The sequence below is a fragment of the Salvia splendens genome, chromosome 8 (genome assembly GCF_004379255.2).
Source record: "Salvia splendens isolate huo1 chromosome 8, SspV2, whole genome shotgun sequence".
Lineage (NCBI taxonomy): Eukaryota > Viridiplantae > Streptophyta > Magnoliopsida > Lamiales > Lamiaceae > Salvia > Salvia splendens.
Genome location: NC_056039.1, coordinates 969,507 through 988,799, shown reverse-complemented (window position 1 = coordinate 988,799; position 19,293 = coordinate 969,507). Strand labels below are relative to the sequence as shown.

Sequence of the window (19,293 nt, the reverse complement as noted above, 5' to 3'; positions counted from 1 at the left end):
AAAAACATATAGGTAAGAGTATTATTATGTTTAAAACACCAACCAATGATATATTTTTAATGTTGATCCTCAATTATTAGATGCTTGTTGTAGGATGTCTTCTTGCAGCAAGATAAAGGCGATTCTGTCGTCTTGGCGGCCCCCACACTCTGACCCGACATCATGTGAGGGGGTTAAATCAGGGTACACAGTGACCCGTTAAGGGGATGCCTTAACCCACTGACTGCCAGAAGCCCATCTCCCAAGGCCTCACACTTGTGCCTGAGAGATGAAAGCAACTACACGACAGCAGTGAGAATTGAACCACTAGGATGTCTTCTTACTATCACGAGAAGAAGTAAAATTTTATCTTAATATAGATTATATATTTTGAGACAATACGATTTTGTACGACAGAGAATTTTGCATAAAAGATGAAAATTCACTAATATTGTATAAATAAGAAATTAGCCTAGTCGAGACCCTATTTAATGACTTGTTGTGGCTTGTGATTTTTCAGTGGTTGTGCTAGTTTTGTTGTTATTCGCATGTTTTTTCCCACTCGTTATAAGCTTTGGCTTGAATATTTTATAATGCATAACAAAATTCAACAAATAAATTCAATTACATTTGACAATAATTTTAAAATGGAGTGGAGCGAATTTTCTCGAGAGTAGCATCTCTCCAAATTAAAATCTCATCATTCTTTTGGTCTGTCAACTAAAGTACAACTTAATTAGATAAAATAATTATTCTCCTTTCTGTTTTTTACTGATAATATAGAAGTTTTGGCAACTCAGAAATAATAATTTGATAATAATAATAATACTATAAATTAATTTAAGTGAATATTATGGTCACGGATAAACCAAAAGAGGATCACGGGTCATTATATCTCAATGTAATCAAGATTCAATCATCACGGGAGTCCAACATAAATATTATCGATTATCTGATAATACATGACATATTTGTTTGTACATTAGTACATTTCATCAAATTTTGATTTTACATATTATCTTCAAAATTCATCATTAAATTATCAAACTATTAGTTTATTTGGATTTTACAGTCACTCAAGCTTTTAATAGTGTCATGTAAATAAATTGTTAAACTACTCCACTACCAAAAACTTGATTAGTTGCGCAATCTAAATATTTACAATTTTATTGCAAAATCAGAACAAATGAATTGTTTGGTATTTACATGTATATTTTAAACTGAGATGCACAACCAAAATTAAGCCAAAGCTAGGAATTCAGAGCCAAATTATAATTTTCAAAATTATGGTAAAAACACATTCTCATTTAATCTCGACTCAATAATCCAATTTAAGTACAAAAAAATATTTTTTTTCATCGTAATATTATCAGATTTTTAATATTTAAGTTAAACCACAAACATAGTAAAAGTAACTCCAAATTCAGAACAATACTGTAATGACTATGCATTTAATAACATTTGATTTATTACTCTTTTGCATTTATGTTGGTGTCCTTGTGTAGGTAGATCAAATGACAGGTTGGCCACAGAAATACTATCTTGATATACATCATAAATTTTTGTAAAAAAGTTTTTTTGAAAAAAATTTCAATAATTCATTAAATGGTCGCATGTCCAACATCTCGTAGCAAAAATATTTCTATCCAAAAATTTAACACATCACTTCAAAATTCGAATATTTTATTACCTCTATCATCAATAACATACTCCAAAAAGACCAAAACTTACTCTTACAAAAAATAATTCTACTACTATGTAAAAAAACTATCTTCCAACTCTCACATCCCCAATCACTCACAACACAGCCATATAAATACAACACATTGTCACACCCTCTTGAAAATTGTACCCCCCTCTCTCTCTTTAGAAAAAGAAAAAGAAAAAGAAAAATGGTTGTGAAGAAGAATAGTGTGGTGTTGAAGGTGGTGTTGGTGTTGTTGGTGAGTGTTATTGCAAGATGTGATGTGGACAAGGACAGGGAGAAGTGTGCAAATGATCTTGTTGGATTGGCAACATGTCTCCCCTATGTGAGTGGTGAGGCAAAGTCACCACCAATAGATTGTTGCACTGGTCTCAAACAAGTCTTGCAAAAGAGCCCCCAATGCATTTGTTTGTTGGTCAAGGATAGAAATGATCCTAGCCTTGGCTTCAAGATCAATGCCACCCTTGCCCTCTCCCTCCCCTCTCAGTGCCACGCCGAAAAAGCCAACGTCACCGACTGCACCGGTAAGCCCCTTTCGACTATGGTTTAGTTATTTGTTCAGTCGCGTGTGTGTTTTTTGTTTCTTGCTATTTGTGTTTATCAGCTTCCTTTGGTCAGATGAGTGTGGTCCATTTAACTTCTATTTCTCATGTACCAGTCTCTTGCTTTATCTTTACAGTTATTTCATTTTTTTTATAGTTGATGTTTTGTATTTGAATTGCTACTTAAACGTTTGCCAAATTTTGAAACAACATGTGTTTTGGCTTATCAGATCTTACAAAATCTATAGTACTAAGAATTATGAATTTATTTTGTGGGGGTGCTTATATCCACCAGTGGCCTTGGAGCATATTTGCTTAGTGATCTTGTCACATTGATTTTTTTTGGAAAATTGTGACCAATTGTGCGTACATATGCAAAATTCGTCGCAATTTTATCTCTGATCGAATAACGATTGTTTTTCTATTGATTTTTGGCAACTTTGGTGTGTTGCCCACATTGGGAAAATTTGGTAAATTGTGACGAATTTTGCATATGTGCGAAATCCGTCGCAATTTATTCTTTAACCGAATAACAGTTGATTTTGATTGATTTGTGGCAGCTTTGTTACATCTTGCGCCAAATTCGCCTGATGCTAAGGTTTTTGAGGATTTTGCAAATAGTGGCAAGAAAACTAATACTACTGCACCTTCTGCAGCTGGTAAGTAAATATTATTAAATAAAGTTGTTATTATTATAAAGTATGTTAGCCTGTATTAAAGAATATACTTTGTTTCGTTATAATCTTTTCTATTTTTGTCAAATTAAATCAGATTCATCGAGCGGGAAAACAGCACCGGCAGCAGCAACAACATCGACAAAAGAAGTCAACGGTGACGGAGGAAAGAAACAGAGTTATTGGCTAGGAATTTTATTCACAATGATGGTGGCTTACAATTTAGCCAAGCTTTGAATTTTCAACATGTATTTTTAACCTTTATTGAGAGGAGGGAAAAAAAGGAAAAAACCAAATGTTTGTTTAGTTTACTACTTTACTTCATCACACTCTTATTTGTATGTGTTCCTCATTCCAAATTTTCATATTATTACTATTATAATTATTATTCCTAGGATTCTATTGACATTCTCACTTTTCATACATTTCCATTGATAAGACAATATCCCTCCAACTATTAGATTGAAGGTTCTGCAAAATTGTCGTCACATAATACATTGGATTATTGTGTATTTTTAAGTGTAAGAAGGAAGAAGTACATTCAATGTTTTGAAAGAAAATTATGGAAAAGGGTATAAAATCAATATTTTACATTGGTTATGTAACTAAAAAAAGCGCAAATATCTTTCAGGCCCAAATGAACCCATTTTCCAGGCCCAATATTAAAGAATGATTTACTACCTATTAGTATATATACATTTGATTTCTCGTTGAATATAAATTTAAATTTCTTAATCATATCATTGATGGAATTTTATAACTACTTATTCAGGAGTATTTTAGTGTGACAAGTTAGAATAAAAAAATGAATAGAAAATTTTGATCAACAAAGGTGCACAAAGGAAAGTTGAATTGGTAAAACACTTCCACAATTAATTAATTAAAGATATGAATGCAACTTTGCATTATTCCACATTTTATCTAGTTGTCAAAGACATGAAAAGGGACATGTGACACTTTTATTCACTTTATCATAACTTTATCGTAAATGTCAAAACCAACAAAGTTTTTATTTGTCTTGCAAAATGGCATAATAGTCGTTAAATGCAATCTTATATCTTCAATTTGGAAAGAATTGCACATTATCTTTTCAATGACAAGTTAGTGTTGAAAGCCAAATAATGGGGGGAAAAAGTATTTACGTTAAAAGATACATAAACACTTACTATTTAAAGAAATAGACTCGTGTATATGAGTATTTCATCTATATATAATTTCAATTAAGTATACAAATATGTAACATATACAATATCATAGTTACGCTAAAATAGAACAAAACTCATCTGAAAAATCGATTAATTCAAACACAAGTAAACTTTAAATATTAGTAATATTAGTATAATTGTGCACATCAATAATTTTACAAATATTATCTTATAGCACATGTATATTGTACACCCTCTCTACTCAAAAAAATATTAATAAGTGTACTACGAATTTTAATAGAAGCGTGGGTGTATTCACTATATTGTGAGTATAAGAAAATATGTCATGATGAGATAATATGTTTTGAAATGTTAATGTATAAAATTTATTAGTTACTTCATAATTTTTCATCGATTTCTTATTAGTTTATAATTTTCAAATCCTGGGAATTAAAGCATGATTTTACTATTCCATTGTCACTTATTTATTGGGATGACACTTATATTGTGTTGGTACTTGGTATTGATTAAAATATAGCTCAAATTCGTCTTTCATATTACAAAAAATTTCACCAAACATTAGTATAGCGAGAAACTGTGAATAATTGTAGTGATAAAATTACAATTTAATCACATTATTTTAAAGTTAGGAAATCAATCATTAGTTAATCAATTAACAGAAAAATACAGTATAAATGATAGTAATATTTTTCAAAATATTTTTTTTTATTGAGCAAAGTTCATGAAGTGAGTTAGCATAAAAGACACACGAGAATATCTATAAATAAATTTACTCCTTATCCTCTTATTCTAGTCGAGTTACGAAGAATAGCATATTCTATTCATTATTTAATAAAAAATGTTAGAGTCTCATTAATAAATACATTATCCAAATAAGTAGGTAGAGAAAATAGTGAAAATAGACTATTTTTTATTTAAATCAAATTGAAATAATTAACACTCCATTATTTGAGTTTTCCGAGGGAAATATAACACACTCGAAACAGTTCGATTCATTTCCTCAAGAAAAATCCATGGCGTTCAAGATCAAGCTGCTCTCTCTCCTCTCCCTCTTCTTCTTCTTCTCTCTCCCAAATTCAGCCTCCCCCACTGATCCACCAGCTCCGAAGCCGACGGTCTACGAAATCCTGCCCAAATTCAGCCTCCCCAGCGGCCTCCTTCCGGCCTCCGTCGTCAACTACACTCTCTCCGACGACGGCCAATTCGAGGTCTATTTGGAGAATCCGTGCTACATACCGTTCGATTACCTCGTCTATTACGAAGAGAAGATCACCGGCAAGCTCAGCCTCGGTTCGATCACCAATTTGAAGGGAATCCAGGTGCAGCGGCTCTACTTCTTCTGGTTCGATGTTGACGAGATCAAGGTCGACCTGCCGCCTTCCGGAAGCATCTACTTCACCGTTGGGGTCATCAACAAGGAGCTCGACGTTGATCAGTTTCTGAATGTGCGCTCTTGCAAGGATAAAGCCGTGACTTCTGTTGTTGAGGTATAATGCTGTTCTGTGATTTCGTTGAATCTAGGGTTTTGGATTTTGGGGGTTTTGATTTCTTGATTGTCGGATTGATGATATGTTTTGAATCGGATGTTGTTGACTGATTTGAGGGGATTTTAGTGTGTGGGGTTGCATCTTGTAGTTGAAAGGGGGCTGGTTTTGTGGGGTCAAGAAAGTGTGATATGTGAAGTTGGAGAATGGTGTTGCGTTATTGATTGACCCTAATTGATATGGAATTACGCTTCATCACTGTGATAAGTCTGTTTTTGTTCTTGTGTTTTGATTTTAACCCTCAATAGATTGATGTATATGAATTTGTAGTACGAATTGCTCGTTTCTCAAGTAATAAACTATATTCTGATTGTGAGGAGTTTGAAATTTAGAACATCATGAAGGAACATGTAGATCTAGAGGTGTATGAGAGGTGGAAAGTATCTCGATTCTTAAGTTAAAGTGAATCCTCTCGATTCTGTATTTTGTCGACTGTTAGGTGCATTGAGGAATTTTTGTGCTCTTAGCACGGAGGTTGTATGGTTGGTCTGAGAGCTCGCTCAAGCAGTTGAGTTCTAGTATTAGTTGTCGCGTGAAAATGATTCAGAACGCAGTATGTATTCGCCAAAATAAGCCGCTACAGTTATGCAAATTCAATATTTCAGCTTTGAGCAACTGATGGCTATTCTAGTAAGAATCTATTGTGATGTTTGAGAATCAACCATTACGATACAATGTGAATGCATTGTTCGTGTAAGGATACACTGCCAGCAGCTCTGGGGTCACACCTACCCTTGACAGATTGTTTTGGATAGAGATAATTGCTGCACTTCTTCAAATATATAACAGCAACACATGATGAAATTTAGAGCTGCTAGGATGTTAGAAATTCAACTTTTGTAAAAGCATCATGAAAGTTTGTTTGTTTCTTGCAGATTACAACTTCAGTTGATGACATCCCGATGCTTATGACCGAGTAGCCTCAGCTGAACGTAAGCTCCATATCTGAGGATTCTGCAATGCACTACCACTATCATAAGTTTTAGTATAAGTAGCTAAGCTCAAGCTGTCTCTCTCTTTTACACGAGGAAGCAACGAGGTCGCATTTTATGTACTATATCGAACGTTTGTGTGACTCTGAGATCTGAGTATCTGAAGGAGAACCTTGTACTGTAATATGATTGTGAATGAAATCTACAATAATATTGTCCTACATTTCATCGCACTGTGAGTATATGGTTTGGCTTTCCTTCTTCCTTTAATAGCAAAGATTGAAAAATACACTTTGAAGTTTGACTCTGTAACACACTCTATTGAATTACTCTAGTTTTTTTTTTTTGGATGGATAAAAGGATATAAATTTTAAAGACTGTGTCACAGAGGACATTATCAAAATTTTAAATTTCAAACATGTAGAAGTACATTTAAAAATTAAAACAATAACGATGCTCAAAGCTCATGCTTACATTATCAAAGGACGATTTGCACACTCCAATTTTGTTTAGTTTAATTTTGCATTATTTAATTTGACATTAATACGTCAATAATTATAATTGTCATTTTAAAAGCTATATAAATAAAAAAAAGTTATATTCGTTAATTTTCTAAGCTTTAAATTCGAGATAAATTGTACACTCAGGTGGGGTTCGGTTTACAAAATAATATCAAAATATAATCTATGATTGGGTTGTGAGATTATTTTAGTCATAGGGGTTAGCTATAACTGATTGTCATATGATTATCCATTTAATCTCGGGATATAATCTTGCAAACCGAACACCCATGATGGATAATTATGAAAAAATTAGTCATCCCTAACACCCATATTACTAAAATAGTCTCACAACCGAATCCTAGATTATATAACAACTCAATCTTAGATTATATTTTATCTAGGAAACCGAACACCACCTCAGTATATAAAATAGAATTTAAATAGCCAATCAACACGTACTTGAATAATTGTATTACGATATTTTAATGAATATGACTACCTGTATCTCAATTTAGTAACTTTTCAAAAGACCATCATGCATATTACTAATCTTTATTGGAGATGCCTTAAAAATAGCCATATAATACAACCAATTATATAAAAAAACAATTTTATTTCTTTTTCCTTCTGCCTTGAAGATCATTACTCACCAGAACAATGCCCATTTGATTAACCTCAAAATCTAAATTTCCCAACCCAAATTTTTTCTCTCTTTACAAGTCTTTACAAGCTAAGCAATAACACTTTACAATAATCTGTCTCTCTTTCTCTCTAAATTGAGTCAAGCTTGAAGCACCTGACAATGCACAATGTGAGTCTTCAACCCACTTCTCCCAGCAATGGTAGACCACAGGTTGGTGAAGAGGTTCCTAAAATGGCCCTTACTGGCTATGTTTTCCCATATCTGCGGGTTGCTCTCGACTCGTCTGTCCGGGTTCGCGACGTCCACCATGCTGATGCTCATGTTGTTCCGGATTATACACAGCTTCCCGTTGAGGGGCACGAGCGCTGCGGCCTCGAGGGCACGGGAGTTCCCAAGGTGGACCTTGCTGTCGATGAACCTGTTCCACGTGTCTGACCCCTCGTCGTACACCCTCAGCTTGCACCCGTCCCGGCAGTCCAGGGCGTACAGCTTCCCATTCATCGAGATGCTCGGGTTGCGCCACCCTGTCACCATCCCATCATTGATCGGGCTCCATGTATTCGACTCTGGGACGTACGCCTCGCTCAGAACCTCTCGGTGGGCCCCGAGCCCCTTCAGAAACCACTTCCCGTCAAACACGACCCCGATGAATGGAACCATTGCTGTGCTCATGTCGGCAATGAAGCTCCACCGGTTCCGGTTCGGATCATAAACCTCCGCCGATCGAAGAGTTCGCTGAATCCCTTCGCATTCTCCTCCGGCCACGTAGAGGCAGTTGTTGATGACACACGACCCAAAGAAGTGGCGTCTCCGGAGCATGTCTGGCGCGCGGTGCCATTTGTTCGTCCGAGCGCTGTAGAAAATGACCCGTCTCATCGATCCCTTTAGCGGGTCTTTCCCGCCGAATAAGTACAGGTGGCAGCCGCTAAGCACGGCGCAGCCGAACCCAAGAGCCCCACTGTACTCGGGTGGAACGGGCGGGAGAGGCTGCCAGAGTTGGTAGGTAGGATCAAAAGCATGCCACGAGATTCGTCCATCGCGGTCCCGTTTCATCACGTATACCCATTCTTCTGCCATGCCAAGACTCTTCCTCAGAGAGTAGAAGAAGTTCCCGGCTAGGAGCTTGAACCACCGTTTGCAAACTAGACGGAGTTTATTGTGCTCAACACGAGGGACGCGAATCAGGCAAGCAATTGCAAGATCATCGGGCAGTCCTGGTAGAAGCGGTGGCTGCACCCTGTTCCTCTCCCGGCGGGAGTTCTTTGTCTTGTGTGCACGAGGGTTGATATCCGGTTGGATGCACAGTTTAGAACCCGGGACAAATTTTCTTGCGCCGACAACTGTTTTAAAACCCGAATCCACCTTGCAGTAACATGATAAAGAATCAACCTGCAAAACATTTCCAATCCACGAGACGTTTAATTAGCATTAGAACTCAGTTTCACCAGACAACACATATGATATCTAGGCTATTGACTCGTTGGAACAATCATATCTCCTATACATTACGCACCCCAGCAAACAAACACTTCGGAAACAATCATAGAGAGAGATACATCACCAGAAACATACTAGTAAGGTCTTTCCCCATTTTGTGCAAACATCGTATTCCTAGAATTCTAATTTCTATGGAAAATTGCGCAAGGTGAAGGGATCAAACCGAGTAGGGCAGGTAGTGTCCTTAGATTAGAAAAGGAAGGGCAAAGGTTTTACATTTTTTCGAAGTTTGACATCTCTTTTCTTAATCGGCTAATTGTCTTTAGCTCATGCCATAAACTCAGGCAAGAGTTGGAGATTCAAACGACCGGGAAACAGTTCCACTATTCACCAACAAGGATGACTGTTACCGAATTTGGGAAAAATATCTCAAGGAAGACAAAGATCCAACTACTACAGAAGTCCAGTTATTCTCAACACAAAAGCATCATAACTTTCAAACTCGTCGCTTTCTTTAATAAATATCTCATCTTAAGATGTCTTTTATTCTATATCTTGTCTCTAATGTGCACTCCGAGATTTAATTCCTATGCAATACTGTAGCGATATACACAAACGGCCGGATGTGATTGATTTTCAATCACAAATCGAAGTTAGTTCCCTTGAGATATCACTCACATGGATTGACAAATTTAGCCATGAGTTAGGCATATGGCTCATTCTTAAGCACACCTAACATATGTAACAGGAATTCCTCTATCTTTCAGCTCTAATCAAGAGACCAACACTACCCTCTTTCAAGATTCTAAGCCATTCAGAGGCTCCTAACAAAGTCAATCCCTCCAAATCAGTCCCGTAAACGAAGCTTTCACCAAGGTGTTAGTATTATTTCCCCCATGGAATGGGCTCAAGTAGCAATAAGTTGCCTCTATCTCCATTAAACACCATAGATTTCTTTGATTAAGTTAAGGCTCGCATACAATATTTGCCAGACCATAAAATTTCAAGAATTAACACACACACACACATTTTCCCTGGAGAATGCACTATGCCCATCAATCTTGTAAGGAGTAAGAACAACTCTCAGAACCAAATCAATGGTGAGCCAATTCAAACTGGCTAGAATTCATACTTTACAAAATTCAGGTGGGAATCTAGAAAAATCATCAAACCACAAACAACAATAACAAAATTTAGAAAAACGATCAACCCAACATAACACTGAACACCACAGAAATCCCATAAATATCCAATCTTGAGACAGTACACTACCAAGAATTCCATCTGGGCATCGCCAGAAACACATGAAACTGAAACCAAAGAGCTAAAAAATGTATAATAAAAAAGAAGATTGTGTTAGGCTCACCAGTGGAGGTTGAACTCTGAAAACCCTTTGCCCATTAGGAGATCTCTCAATTGTTTGCTCCATAGACATATATCAAGAATGCAGTCGCATATACATGTGAATGAAAAAGACACCTCTTTTCTCAAAGAATCTCAGATCAAGAGCCAAAATCTTGATATCTGAACAACTCAGCAGCTGGTGAGAAGGAACCAACCACCAAACATATGGAGATGGAAAAAAGGGGAAGAATCAATCAAGCCCTAAAATCAACCCCTTTTAAGGGGGGCCCCTTTCGAGCTCTGCAAATGCAAACAAGAAAACCAAACAGCAAAATTCACACAAAACAGCAAAATTGAAGCTTTGGAATTAGGACTATTTTTAGGGCATCTATTTCCACAGCTCTCTCTCTAGACAACACAAGTACACAAGTAGCTGACATATACATACACAACAACACTGGTGTTTCGCTTCTATGACCGAGTAGACTCAAAAAGCTAAAATGGAGATTACAGCTGGACCCATTGTCTCTAGTGTCAACACAAGGGGGTTTACTTTGCAGATTTTATTGTTATTTTACATTTTAATACTCACCTAATAATCTCAATCTCAAGGGGGGAGAGAAATTTTAATTTCATACCGCAGCTGCAGACAAGAAAGTTGTTCAGATTTTTCAATCTAAGCATTTAATTTAACGGGCCAAGTATGTATGTTTGTATGTGAAAGAGGGAGGGAGAGAGGTGGGAATGCGTTTGGTTTTTCTTTTCCTCATTACTTCATTTTCATCTTTATTTAATAAAAACACAGTAGTTGTTGATGCAGATAATTTAGAAGATTAGGTTGTAATATACACTATACATTAAAAAAAAATTGTATTGTGATTGTTGTCATTAATCTCGTGTTTAATTTACACTCAGTTGAATATTTTGGAATATACTATATGTATTTTGATAAATTAAACCCCAAAATTTGATTTTGGGATTCTATTTTCTGTGTTTTAAACTTGTGTTAATTCTACGCCAGAGAGTATATTGCTCACTTACTGTTAAATAATAGTACTATAAAAAATGTACAAGTCACAAGTTCACTACTTTTAGTAGTAGTAATTTTTTTCCCATTTGCATATTAATATAAGAAAGAATGATGAGAAACGTTGGCATACAAAACACAAGGCTATTTTTACATATGTAGGCCAATAAAATTATTTACTTCATAAGTAAAATTTTAATTTGTTTTTACATATATTGAAAGATTAATATTACTATTGTTAACTAACCTCTTCGTAAAGGCAACATCATTAATATGAAAGCGACCACCCCTCCTCCACCTTCAACATATCTACCTACATAAATGCACCTACTATATAAATTTGAAAGAAAAAAAAAAGTGGTTTTCTCAATGGTTTTGAAAGTTTTTTTAGGAAATAAAAAGGGAAAAAGGATGAGAATGAAAGGAAAATGAAATCCCAATATTTATACATTTCATGTACATTAGAAAGGGTTTTGTTGGTGCAAGAGGTGGGCCAATTCTATGTGACTTAATTATGCCGGCAATATAATTTGCTATTTAATAAACAATTAAATTTATTATCATAAAAAATCACTGAAATGTTGGAAAGTTGGAATTATCTTCAATAAAGAATCTCATTGACTTTGGCTTATGATTAATTTCCCTTTCGAGTTGGTAATAATTAGTTTTGGGTCTCGATTATACAGTACTAACTCATAGTATAAAATATTGGTCTTTCCATATCTAATGCTACCTTTTTATAGCTAATTTGCAAATCTTCACTATTTAATCTTGAATATCTGTTTTTTTATATATATATTTAACCACAATTTGGGCATAATTGATCTTGTAGGGACGAACTGCCTTATCTTTGTATATACTTCATATATTCCAACAAAGTGAAAAGGAAGTTACAAGATACTCCCTCTATCCATGAATAGGAGTCCCGTTTTTCCATTTTAGTCCGTCCGCGAATAGGAGTCCCGGTTCACTTTTACCATAAATGGTAATAGGGTCCCACCTTCCACTAACTCATTCCACTCACATTCATTTAAAAACTAATATATACAAGCGGGACCCCTATTCCACTAACTTTTTTTCACCCACTTTTCTTAACATTTCTTAAAGTCCGTGCCGCCCATAAATGAGACTCCTAATGGCGGACGGAGGGAGTACATATGTTTATATTGATTGATTTTTGTGTACTGTGTAGGATGTAGTGAACAAAAATTGGTTTTTTAATACTTGTGCCATGATACATAATCGAGCTCAAACAAAATCAACAATATTTTCTATGAAAATATTTTTTGAGCATTATAGAATTGAGGATGATTATGTAATTAAGGTTATAAATAATCACGGGTCCAATTATATAACTAAACATTTGATTAAATCAAATTGTTTTATCAGTTATCACTCGAAAGATAAATTCAAAAGGTTTAATAATAAGCAAAAAATCAAGAAATTGCACTTAACTCTTTTGGCTACTTTTGGAAGGTCAACGGTTATACTATGCCTTCCCAACAAAATCATACGCCCACTAATTCTAAGTATGATTACCCTTGACTCACTCTTAACACACACACACACACACACACTAGGTGTAGTTGTGTGTATGTGACGATAGTAGTCCAACCACTCCATATTTTCATCACTATTTTTGGCTTGTATCACAAATTCACAATCCTTCAATCCTTACGCCTCAGAATCAGAGGGTCGACCGACCCTACTGCCAGTCTATGAGAATTGAAAAACCTCATTAGATTCGGTCTATGAAGCTGTCACCGATTCTAAGAGCATCTCCAATAGCACTGGACGTCAAATAGCCATCAAATAGCCTTCACACTGCCACATCATCAGCACTACAATTCTCCTGCCACATCAGCTTGCCACATCAACTGGACATCAAATAGCCCTCACATAGCCTTCACACTACCTTTCCACATCACTAATAACAATTTATATAATTTAATTTACACTTGTATCAACATACGGAATTTAATTTACGAGACAAATACGGAAAATTCGAATAATAATATTAAAATTTTAAAAGTACATTAATTATAAAAAAAAGTACAATAATATAAAAAAAGTACAAAAATTAAAAAGTACATTAATTTAAAAAAGTAAAACAAAATCACTCATCGCCGCCGTCCTCGTCTCCGTCGTCGCCCAGCGCTTCTTCACCGTCGTCGCCGCCGCCGCCGTCACCACCTACGCCGCGGCTATTCCCGCCGGTGTCCCTCCTCATCGCCTCCAATTCTTCACGCTGGCTCTGGAGCAATACACGAAGAAAATCCTTCACCTCGGGGTCCACCGCCGCTTGGAAGTCGGCTAAGGTCTTCACCATTTGAGCGCGCGTTTGTTGGCGCGCGAAGAATTTGAGCTCCTCGGTAGACCTGCCGAGGGGGGATGCCGAATGGACGTCCTGGGAACTCGGGGTGCCCCCCCTTGCAACCTGCTGCGCCCGCCTTTGCCCAACCGGGCGAGGTCGGCGACCGAACAACCGAGGAGTCGGGACCTCCTGGGCCGTCTCAGGGAGGTCTGACGAACCACCGCTGCTGCCGCTATAATCTCCGGTATAGTTCAGTCTCTGCCTCTTCGGCCAGCCAGCGTCGACGCCTGCCCGGAATTTCTCCGACTCGTTGAGCACAACGTAGCAGTTCCAGTAGGTGAACTCATAGTACTTCTTATCCGGATCGGGGTAGGCTCTCTCCGCAATCCTCCTGCAGTCTTCCTCTGTTTGGCCACTGGTCTGCATGCGGAGGGCGTTGGCGTACAAACCCGAAAATCGAGAGACGCCAGCCCTGATTCGGTCCCAGCACTTCCGGACCTCCTCCCCGGTGCACGGTCGCCCTTCAGGGCAAAATGCCCTGTAGGCTGCGGCTATCTTGGCCCACAAGTTGACGATCCTCTGGTTGTTCGAAACCAGAGGATCGTCGCAGACACTCACCCACGCCTTGGCAACCGCAACGTTCTCCGCGTCTGTCCACTTCCTCCGGCCCCGGATTTCGGCTTGGGGCTGCGACGACTCGCCGACCTTCTTCGCCTTGCCCTTCTTCTTACCCCGCCCTACTCCCTGGCTTTGAATGAGAGTTTCCGAAACCTCGTTAATATCAAAACCCAAGTCCGCTAAGGAGAAGGTCTCCGTATACTGTGCATCCGTTGGGGTCGATGTGTGCGAAGAACCGGTGGAAAAATCAAAAGTCGGTCGATAGGCGTTGTCCCCCCCGTGCGTCCCCTGCGCCGGGGGAATAATCTGTTGCGCCGGTGGCATCATCTGCTGCGCCGGTGTCTGCATGCCGGGTGCCCACCCCGGCATCATCTGCATAGGGTGCTGCATGCCGGGTGCCCACCCCGGAATCATATGCTGCCACGGGTACATGTTGTAGTACCCGTTCATCGGAGGCCAACCACCTCCCCCAGGAGCCGGGGAAGTATGGGACCCTGCCCCAGGAGTCGGGGGCGTCTGAGACCCTACACCGGGAGGCGGGGGAGTCTGAGACCATCCCCCGGGATTAACTGGAGTACCTTCGTAGTTGTTCTCCATTGCTCGTTATTGATCTTGTACAGAAAGTAAGGTAGAGAGAGAGTACTCGTTAAAACAAGTGGTGCGAATGAAAATGAGGTTCAACGCGCGTATATATAGTGTGTTCGAAAAAAAAAAATTTAAATCCGACGCCGGTTTGGCGCCGATCCGGGACGCACAATGGCGCCCGTGAGGATCGGCGTCAGAACCGGCGTCAGCGCGGGAATCGGCATGGCGACGCCGATTTTGACGCCGATTTCGCCCACGCCGGTTCCAATGGTTCGGCGTCAAACCGGCGTGGGCGAAAAATCGGCGTGGCGGTGGTGACGCCGGTTATTGTGGATGCTCTAAAATGCGATAATTCTGCTCTAACCATTTGAGTTTGGGGTTTACGACTGTTCAATTACAAACTATCCAATGGTAGGGACGACCTTCGTCATTGCGTTCGATCCCACGATTTGTGTGCGTGTGTGTGAGAGAGAGGAAATTATATTATGGAGAAATATAGTGGTTTATATTTGCATATAAAACGGTGTGACAAAGCAATAATTCCACAAAGAAGTTTTTTTTAAGGAATTCCACAAAGAAGTTAATTTCAAGATGATTTAAGAGATGATGCAAACATCCCACTACCTTTTTTTCTTTTTAATAATTATATTCGATCAGTACACATAGAAAATACGCGTAAGTCAGTCAAAATTGATGATACAGCAGCAATTATAAATAATTTTTATGATACAAATATTCAGAAAAATCAATGTAAATACTCACCTGTAATTGGAAAGCCTTCTAGAGCCACAGGATGCTTCAAGCATTGACCAATTGACATATTTGCAGGTTTGCAACTAATCCACTTGCATTTAAAATGCAATAAAACGCAAAACCTGTCTTAATCAAAGAAATTAAATTAGATATTTTTTTAAAAAAATATATGTTTATAAAAAAATAAATCCAATTAGCAAACGACAACACCACTCAATACAAGTCAAGACCACACATTTACATTTCAAGATTCGGCATCATTCAACGAAAGCAATAACTAATCTTTGTCTTTTCCTACAGAGCAAAATCACATGTTAAGGGAGAGAGAGATGTAAGAAAAATTCTGTAGAAACTGCTCATAAATTTCAGTAGTGTTTCCAATATTAGAATAAATAACCCTAACATGTAGTACAAACTAACAATAATTCAAACTGAAAACCAAGCAACGCGTTAGCAAAGTAAAACGATAGGAGAGAATCGAGCAGATAAACATAACATTTATATTTTGCCATAGCTTACTAATGTAACCACATCACGTCTAACATGAGAGGCAACGTTACCTACGACTGCTCTTGCCATAGGAAGACCGGGCTGCAAGGTGGGAGAGCCAAGCCAGGATGTCTTGATTTGCTTCTTGCATCAAACCAGACAATGGCCTGGCCAACGAGGATTGTTGTCTTGCTTAAGCCCTTTGATGTTCGTATTATTACTGTCTAACTTCTTAATGAAACTCAAGGGCGAGCTAGTATGCATTCTTTGTTTCAAGTAAACCACAAAACAAGAGAGCACTTCCCGACTGAGTAACGCTAATCTAAACAAACCTATTGAGTCCAGTCACAATGAGGAGAAGCAGCAGGGAAGCCATCTATGCAAAGCCAATGTTCAAGCGCATCAGCTCCCTTCTTTGTTTCTACAAAAACCAGTGTGAAAGCTAGCTGAAAATCCAGATGCACATCAGTAATTTAGATTTCACATAGATAAACATTAATTAAGATATTTAATTAAAGCACATAATAGCCATCTAGCTTCTAAAGGCTGCGTAATTTTGGAGGGTTCTTATGCGGATTATGTCTTACCATAGGGCCTCATAAGAGGATTATCCTTGTCCATTTCAGTTTATTTTTCTATTTTCTGTCGAATTTATGTTCGCATGTTTTGGGTGTTATGCTTCTTATCAGGACATATTAGTGAGTCCATTCGGTGGTACAGTCTTTCCCTCCGTACCACAAGCACATATGCAACTCTTTGGACAATCAAATAAGAACTAGAACCAACTCTGCCGACAGCCAGAAACACATAATTTGATAGAAAATCTGCAGCTAGTGAATGTCAAATACAAGTTAGAGAATGTCACAAAAACAAGAATTGAAGAAAAAAGGCATATGAACTATATGGCAGTTTCTGTTACAGGCTGAGGAGACAGTTTCACACTAGTTGTTATATTGAACCTTATGAGTATTTTATGCCTGATATTTGTCAACAGTTTATTAGTACTCCATAATTTAGTAAAGATAACAAGGCCAGGAAATATCCATTTCTAATATAGATCAGTTGTCACAAATGTGGAATTCTCTATGTGAAAACATGCAAATCTCATAACTCTAATTATTGTCCACTCTGTTTCCAAAAGTATAAGTTACTATAAGGTCAATGATGTATAACACCTTCCTACTGCTCAAATCTAACTTGGCACAGCTTAATACACCTGATATTTGTATCCTAATATAAACATATAGGCTACTCATGTATTCAAGTAGATTGTTCTGATGAATTCTGGAGAAATAAAACAGACCCGAATCTCCTTAGGGAAAGTGGCACTAAACAGCATTGTATGTCTTACAAACAGCAGATGGCATGTCCATTTGTTGCACAATTCTCCTCATTTGTGAGGTTCAAAATCCAAATCCATGTCCAACATTCTATCTGCCTCGTCTAGTGCTAAGCACCTTATCATTTGCAAAGAGACTCTTTCCCTTTCCAACAAATCCACGGCCAACCGTCCAGGAGTTGCAACAAGTATGTTGACACCTCTTCCAAGTTCACGGAGCTGTCCAGAACAACCAATCATTACATTCAGTCAGAACTCATAAGGCAAAGCTAAATATTTTGGAAAGGCTTATGCAATAAGCCAATAACAACCAAGGGAAACAACAATCGTTGAGGAATGCTAGGGAAATGATATTTATTCAAATTCCAGCTTCATCATCCCTTCTACTGGTTCTACAGTTGTTTACAATCCAAATATTCACCTCTAGATAATCCATGTTAAATTTACTCTTGAAGCAGCATGAAAGTGTTGGGAGAATCAGATAAGATGAGCTGTCAGCCATTTTTGTTTCTTGTCATATTTATACACATAAGTGACATTGCATTACAGCAGAAACATGATATGAGCTCTGAGTATGGAAGAGGCATCACCATTTGATTACAGATTCCATAGAATGTAGCTTCTGCAATTCACTATTTGTAAGATACAACATGCCTAGGTATCTTTGTGAATTAAAGTGTCACCAAGATGGCATAATAAAGAGGGCAACAAGCTTACAATCATGAAAATGTGCATTGATAAGAAAAATTCATTCTAATCTGATAAACCAAGTTACGGAAGATGCACAACAAACAACAGGAACCTGCATATTTATGGGTGCAACCACCAGTTTGGTAGGAGCACTTCCTAGCTTCTTCATGAACCTGCAAGACCAGTCTGGGCACACGCCATTAGATCCCCGAGCACATAGTGATATATGCATACCTCCAAACAGTTGTCATTTCAAGTGGACTATCATCTTAAGCATCATAAGTTATCGTGAAAAAGGATTAGCCTCTCTTTCCCTCCACGATCCCAACCAATCCCTCAGTTATTTATTCCGAGCACCACCAGCAACAACAACGAGGCAGAAGGAAGGCATATTCCTAAGATGTGGCGGAATGTAACTTGTTCGAGCTAGACGGCCATCAGAAGAAGCTACCCCATTACAATCAGAACTGACAATTCTTCTCCGCACTGTTTATACAATCAGAATTAAAAAATTGCGCAGTTAAACGAACTGAAAATTAACCAGCAACAGAAAACTTATTAATCACATACACACATTTTCAGCATTCCACTCACTACGCCAGAGAGAGAGAGAGAGAATCACGCGGCAAAACGAAATGAAAATTAATCAGCAAACGAAATGACACACGCACACATTCAGCATTGCAATCACTACGCTAGAGAAAGAGAGAGCGAGAGCGAGAACGAATGAAACACGCAGCAAAACGAAACGAAAATTAATCACTTCGAGCACATGCAATTGATTACATTCAGCATTGCAATCACTACGCTAAAACCAGGAAAAAACTGAAGCATCAAATAATTACATTAAATCAAACCGTCAAACGCAAAAGCATCGTATCGGAAGCAAATTGCAGAGATTTAGCTCTGTTTTTCCTGCGTTTGCTCAAATCTATTGTTTTCTCTCTTTTCTATTTCTCTCTCAAATAATCTACTACACTCAATCACAATATCATTTTATTTTTATTCA

The 19,293-nt window shown here is 37.8% G+C and overlaps 3 protein-coding genes and 1 long non-coding RNA gene across 5 annotated transcripts; 2 read left to right on the top strand and 2 right to left on the bottom strand.

The window, feature by feature from the left end:
- The first annotated feature begins 1,707 nt into the window (after positions 1-1,707).
- Positions 1,708-3,294, top strand: LOC121743378 (non-specific lipid transfer protein GPI-anchored 14-like). Its single transcript, XM_042136670.1, has 3 exons — positions 1,708-2,208; positions 2,787-2,885; positions 2,998-3,294. The coding sequence occupies exons 1-3, from the start codon at positions 1,872-1,874 to the stop codon at positions 3,135-3,137; spliced, it is 576 nt and encodes a 191-aa protein (XP_041992604.1). The 5' UTR covers positions 1,708-1,871; the 3' UTR covers positions 3,138-3,294.
- Positions 3,295-5,033: 1,739 nt separating this feature from the next.
- On the top strand, positions 5,034-6,763 carry LOC121743215. The gene is made up of 2 exons (XM_042136449.1): positions 5,034-5,553; positions 6,486-6,763. The coding sequence occupies exons 1-2, from the start codon at positions 5,080-5,082 to the stop codon at positions 6,528-6,530; spliced, it is 519 nt and encodes a 172-aa protein (XP_041992383.1). The 5' UTR covers positions 5,034-5,079; the 3' UTR covers positions 6,531-6,763.
- Positions 6,764-7,638: 875 nt separating this feature from the next.
- Positions 7,639-11,223, bottom strand: LOC121743904 (F-box/kelch-repeat protein At1g55270-like). 2 transcript variants are annotated; one of them, XM_042137291.1, is made up of 3 exons: positions 11,062-11,223; positions 10,492-10,769; positions 7,639-9,077 (listed from the first exon to the last, which is right to left on the bottom strand). In XM_042137291.1, the coding sequence occupies exons 2-3, from the start codon at positions 10,558-10,560 to the stop codon at positions 7,827-7,829; spliced, it is 1,320 nt and encodes a 439-aa protein (XP_041993225.1). In that variant the 5' UTR covers positions 10,561-10,769; positions 11,062-11,223; the 3' UTR covers positions 7,639-7,826. The 2 variants fall into 2 exon arrangements, with proteins under 2 accessions (XP_041993225.1, XP_041993224.1); XM_042137290.1 differs by lacking the exon at positions 11,062-11,223 and having other exon boundaries at positions 10,492-11,055.
- Positions 11,224-15,573: 4,350 nt separating this feature from the next.
- Positions 15,574-19,236, bottom strand: LOC121743907. The gene is made up of 4 exons (XR_006038341.1): positions 19,130-19,236; positions 18,397-18,770; positions 16,327-17,813; positions 15,574-15,888 (listed from the first exon to the last, which is right to left on the bottom strand). It is a non-coding gene; the product is annotated as an uncharacterized LOC121743907 (long non-coding RNA).
- Between the last annotated feature and the right edge of the window lie 57 nt (positions 19,237-19,293).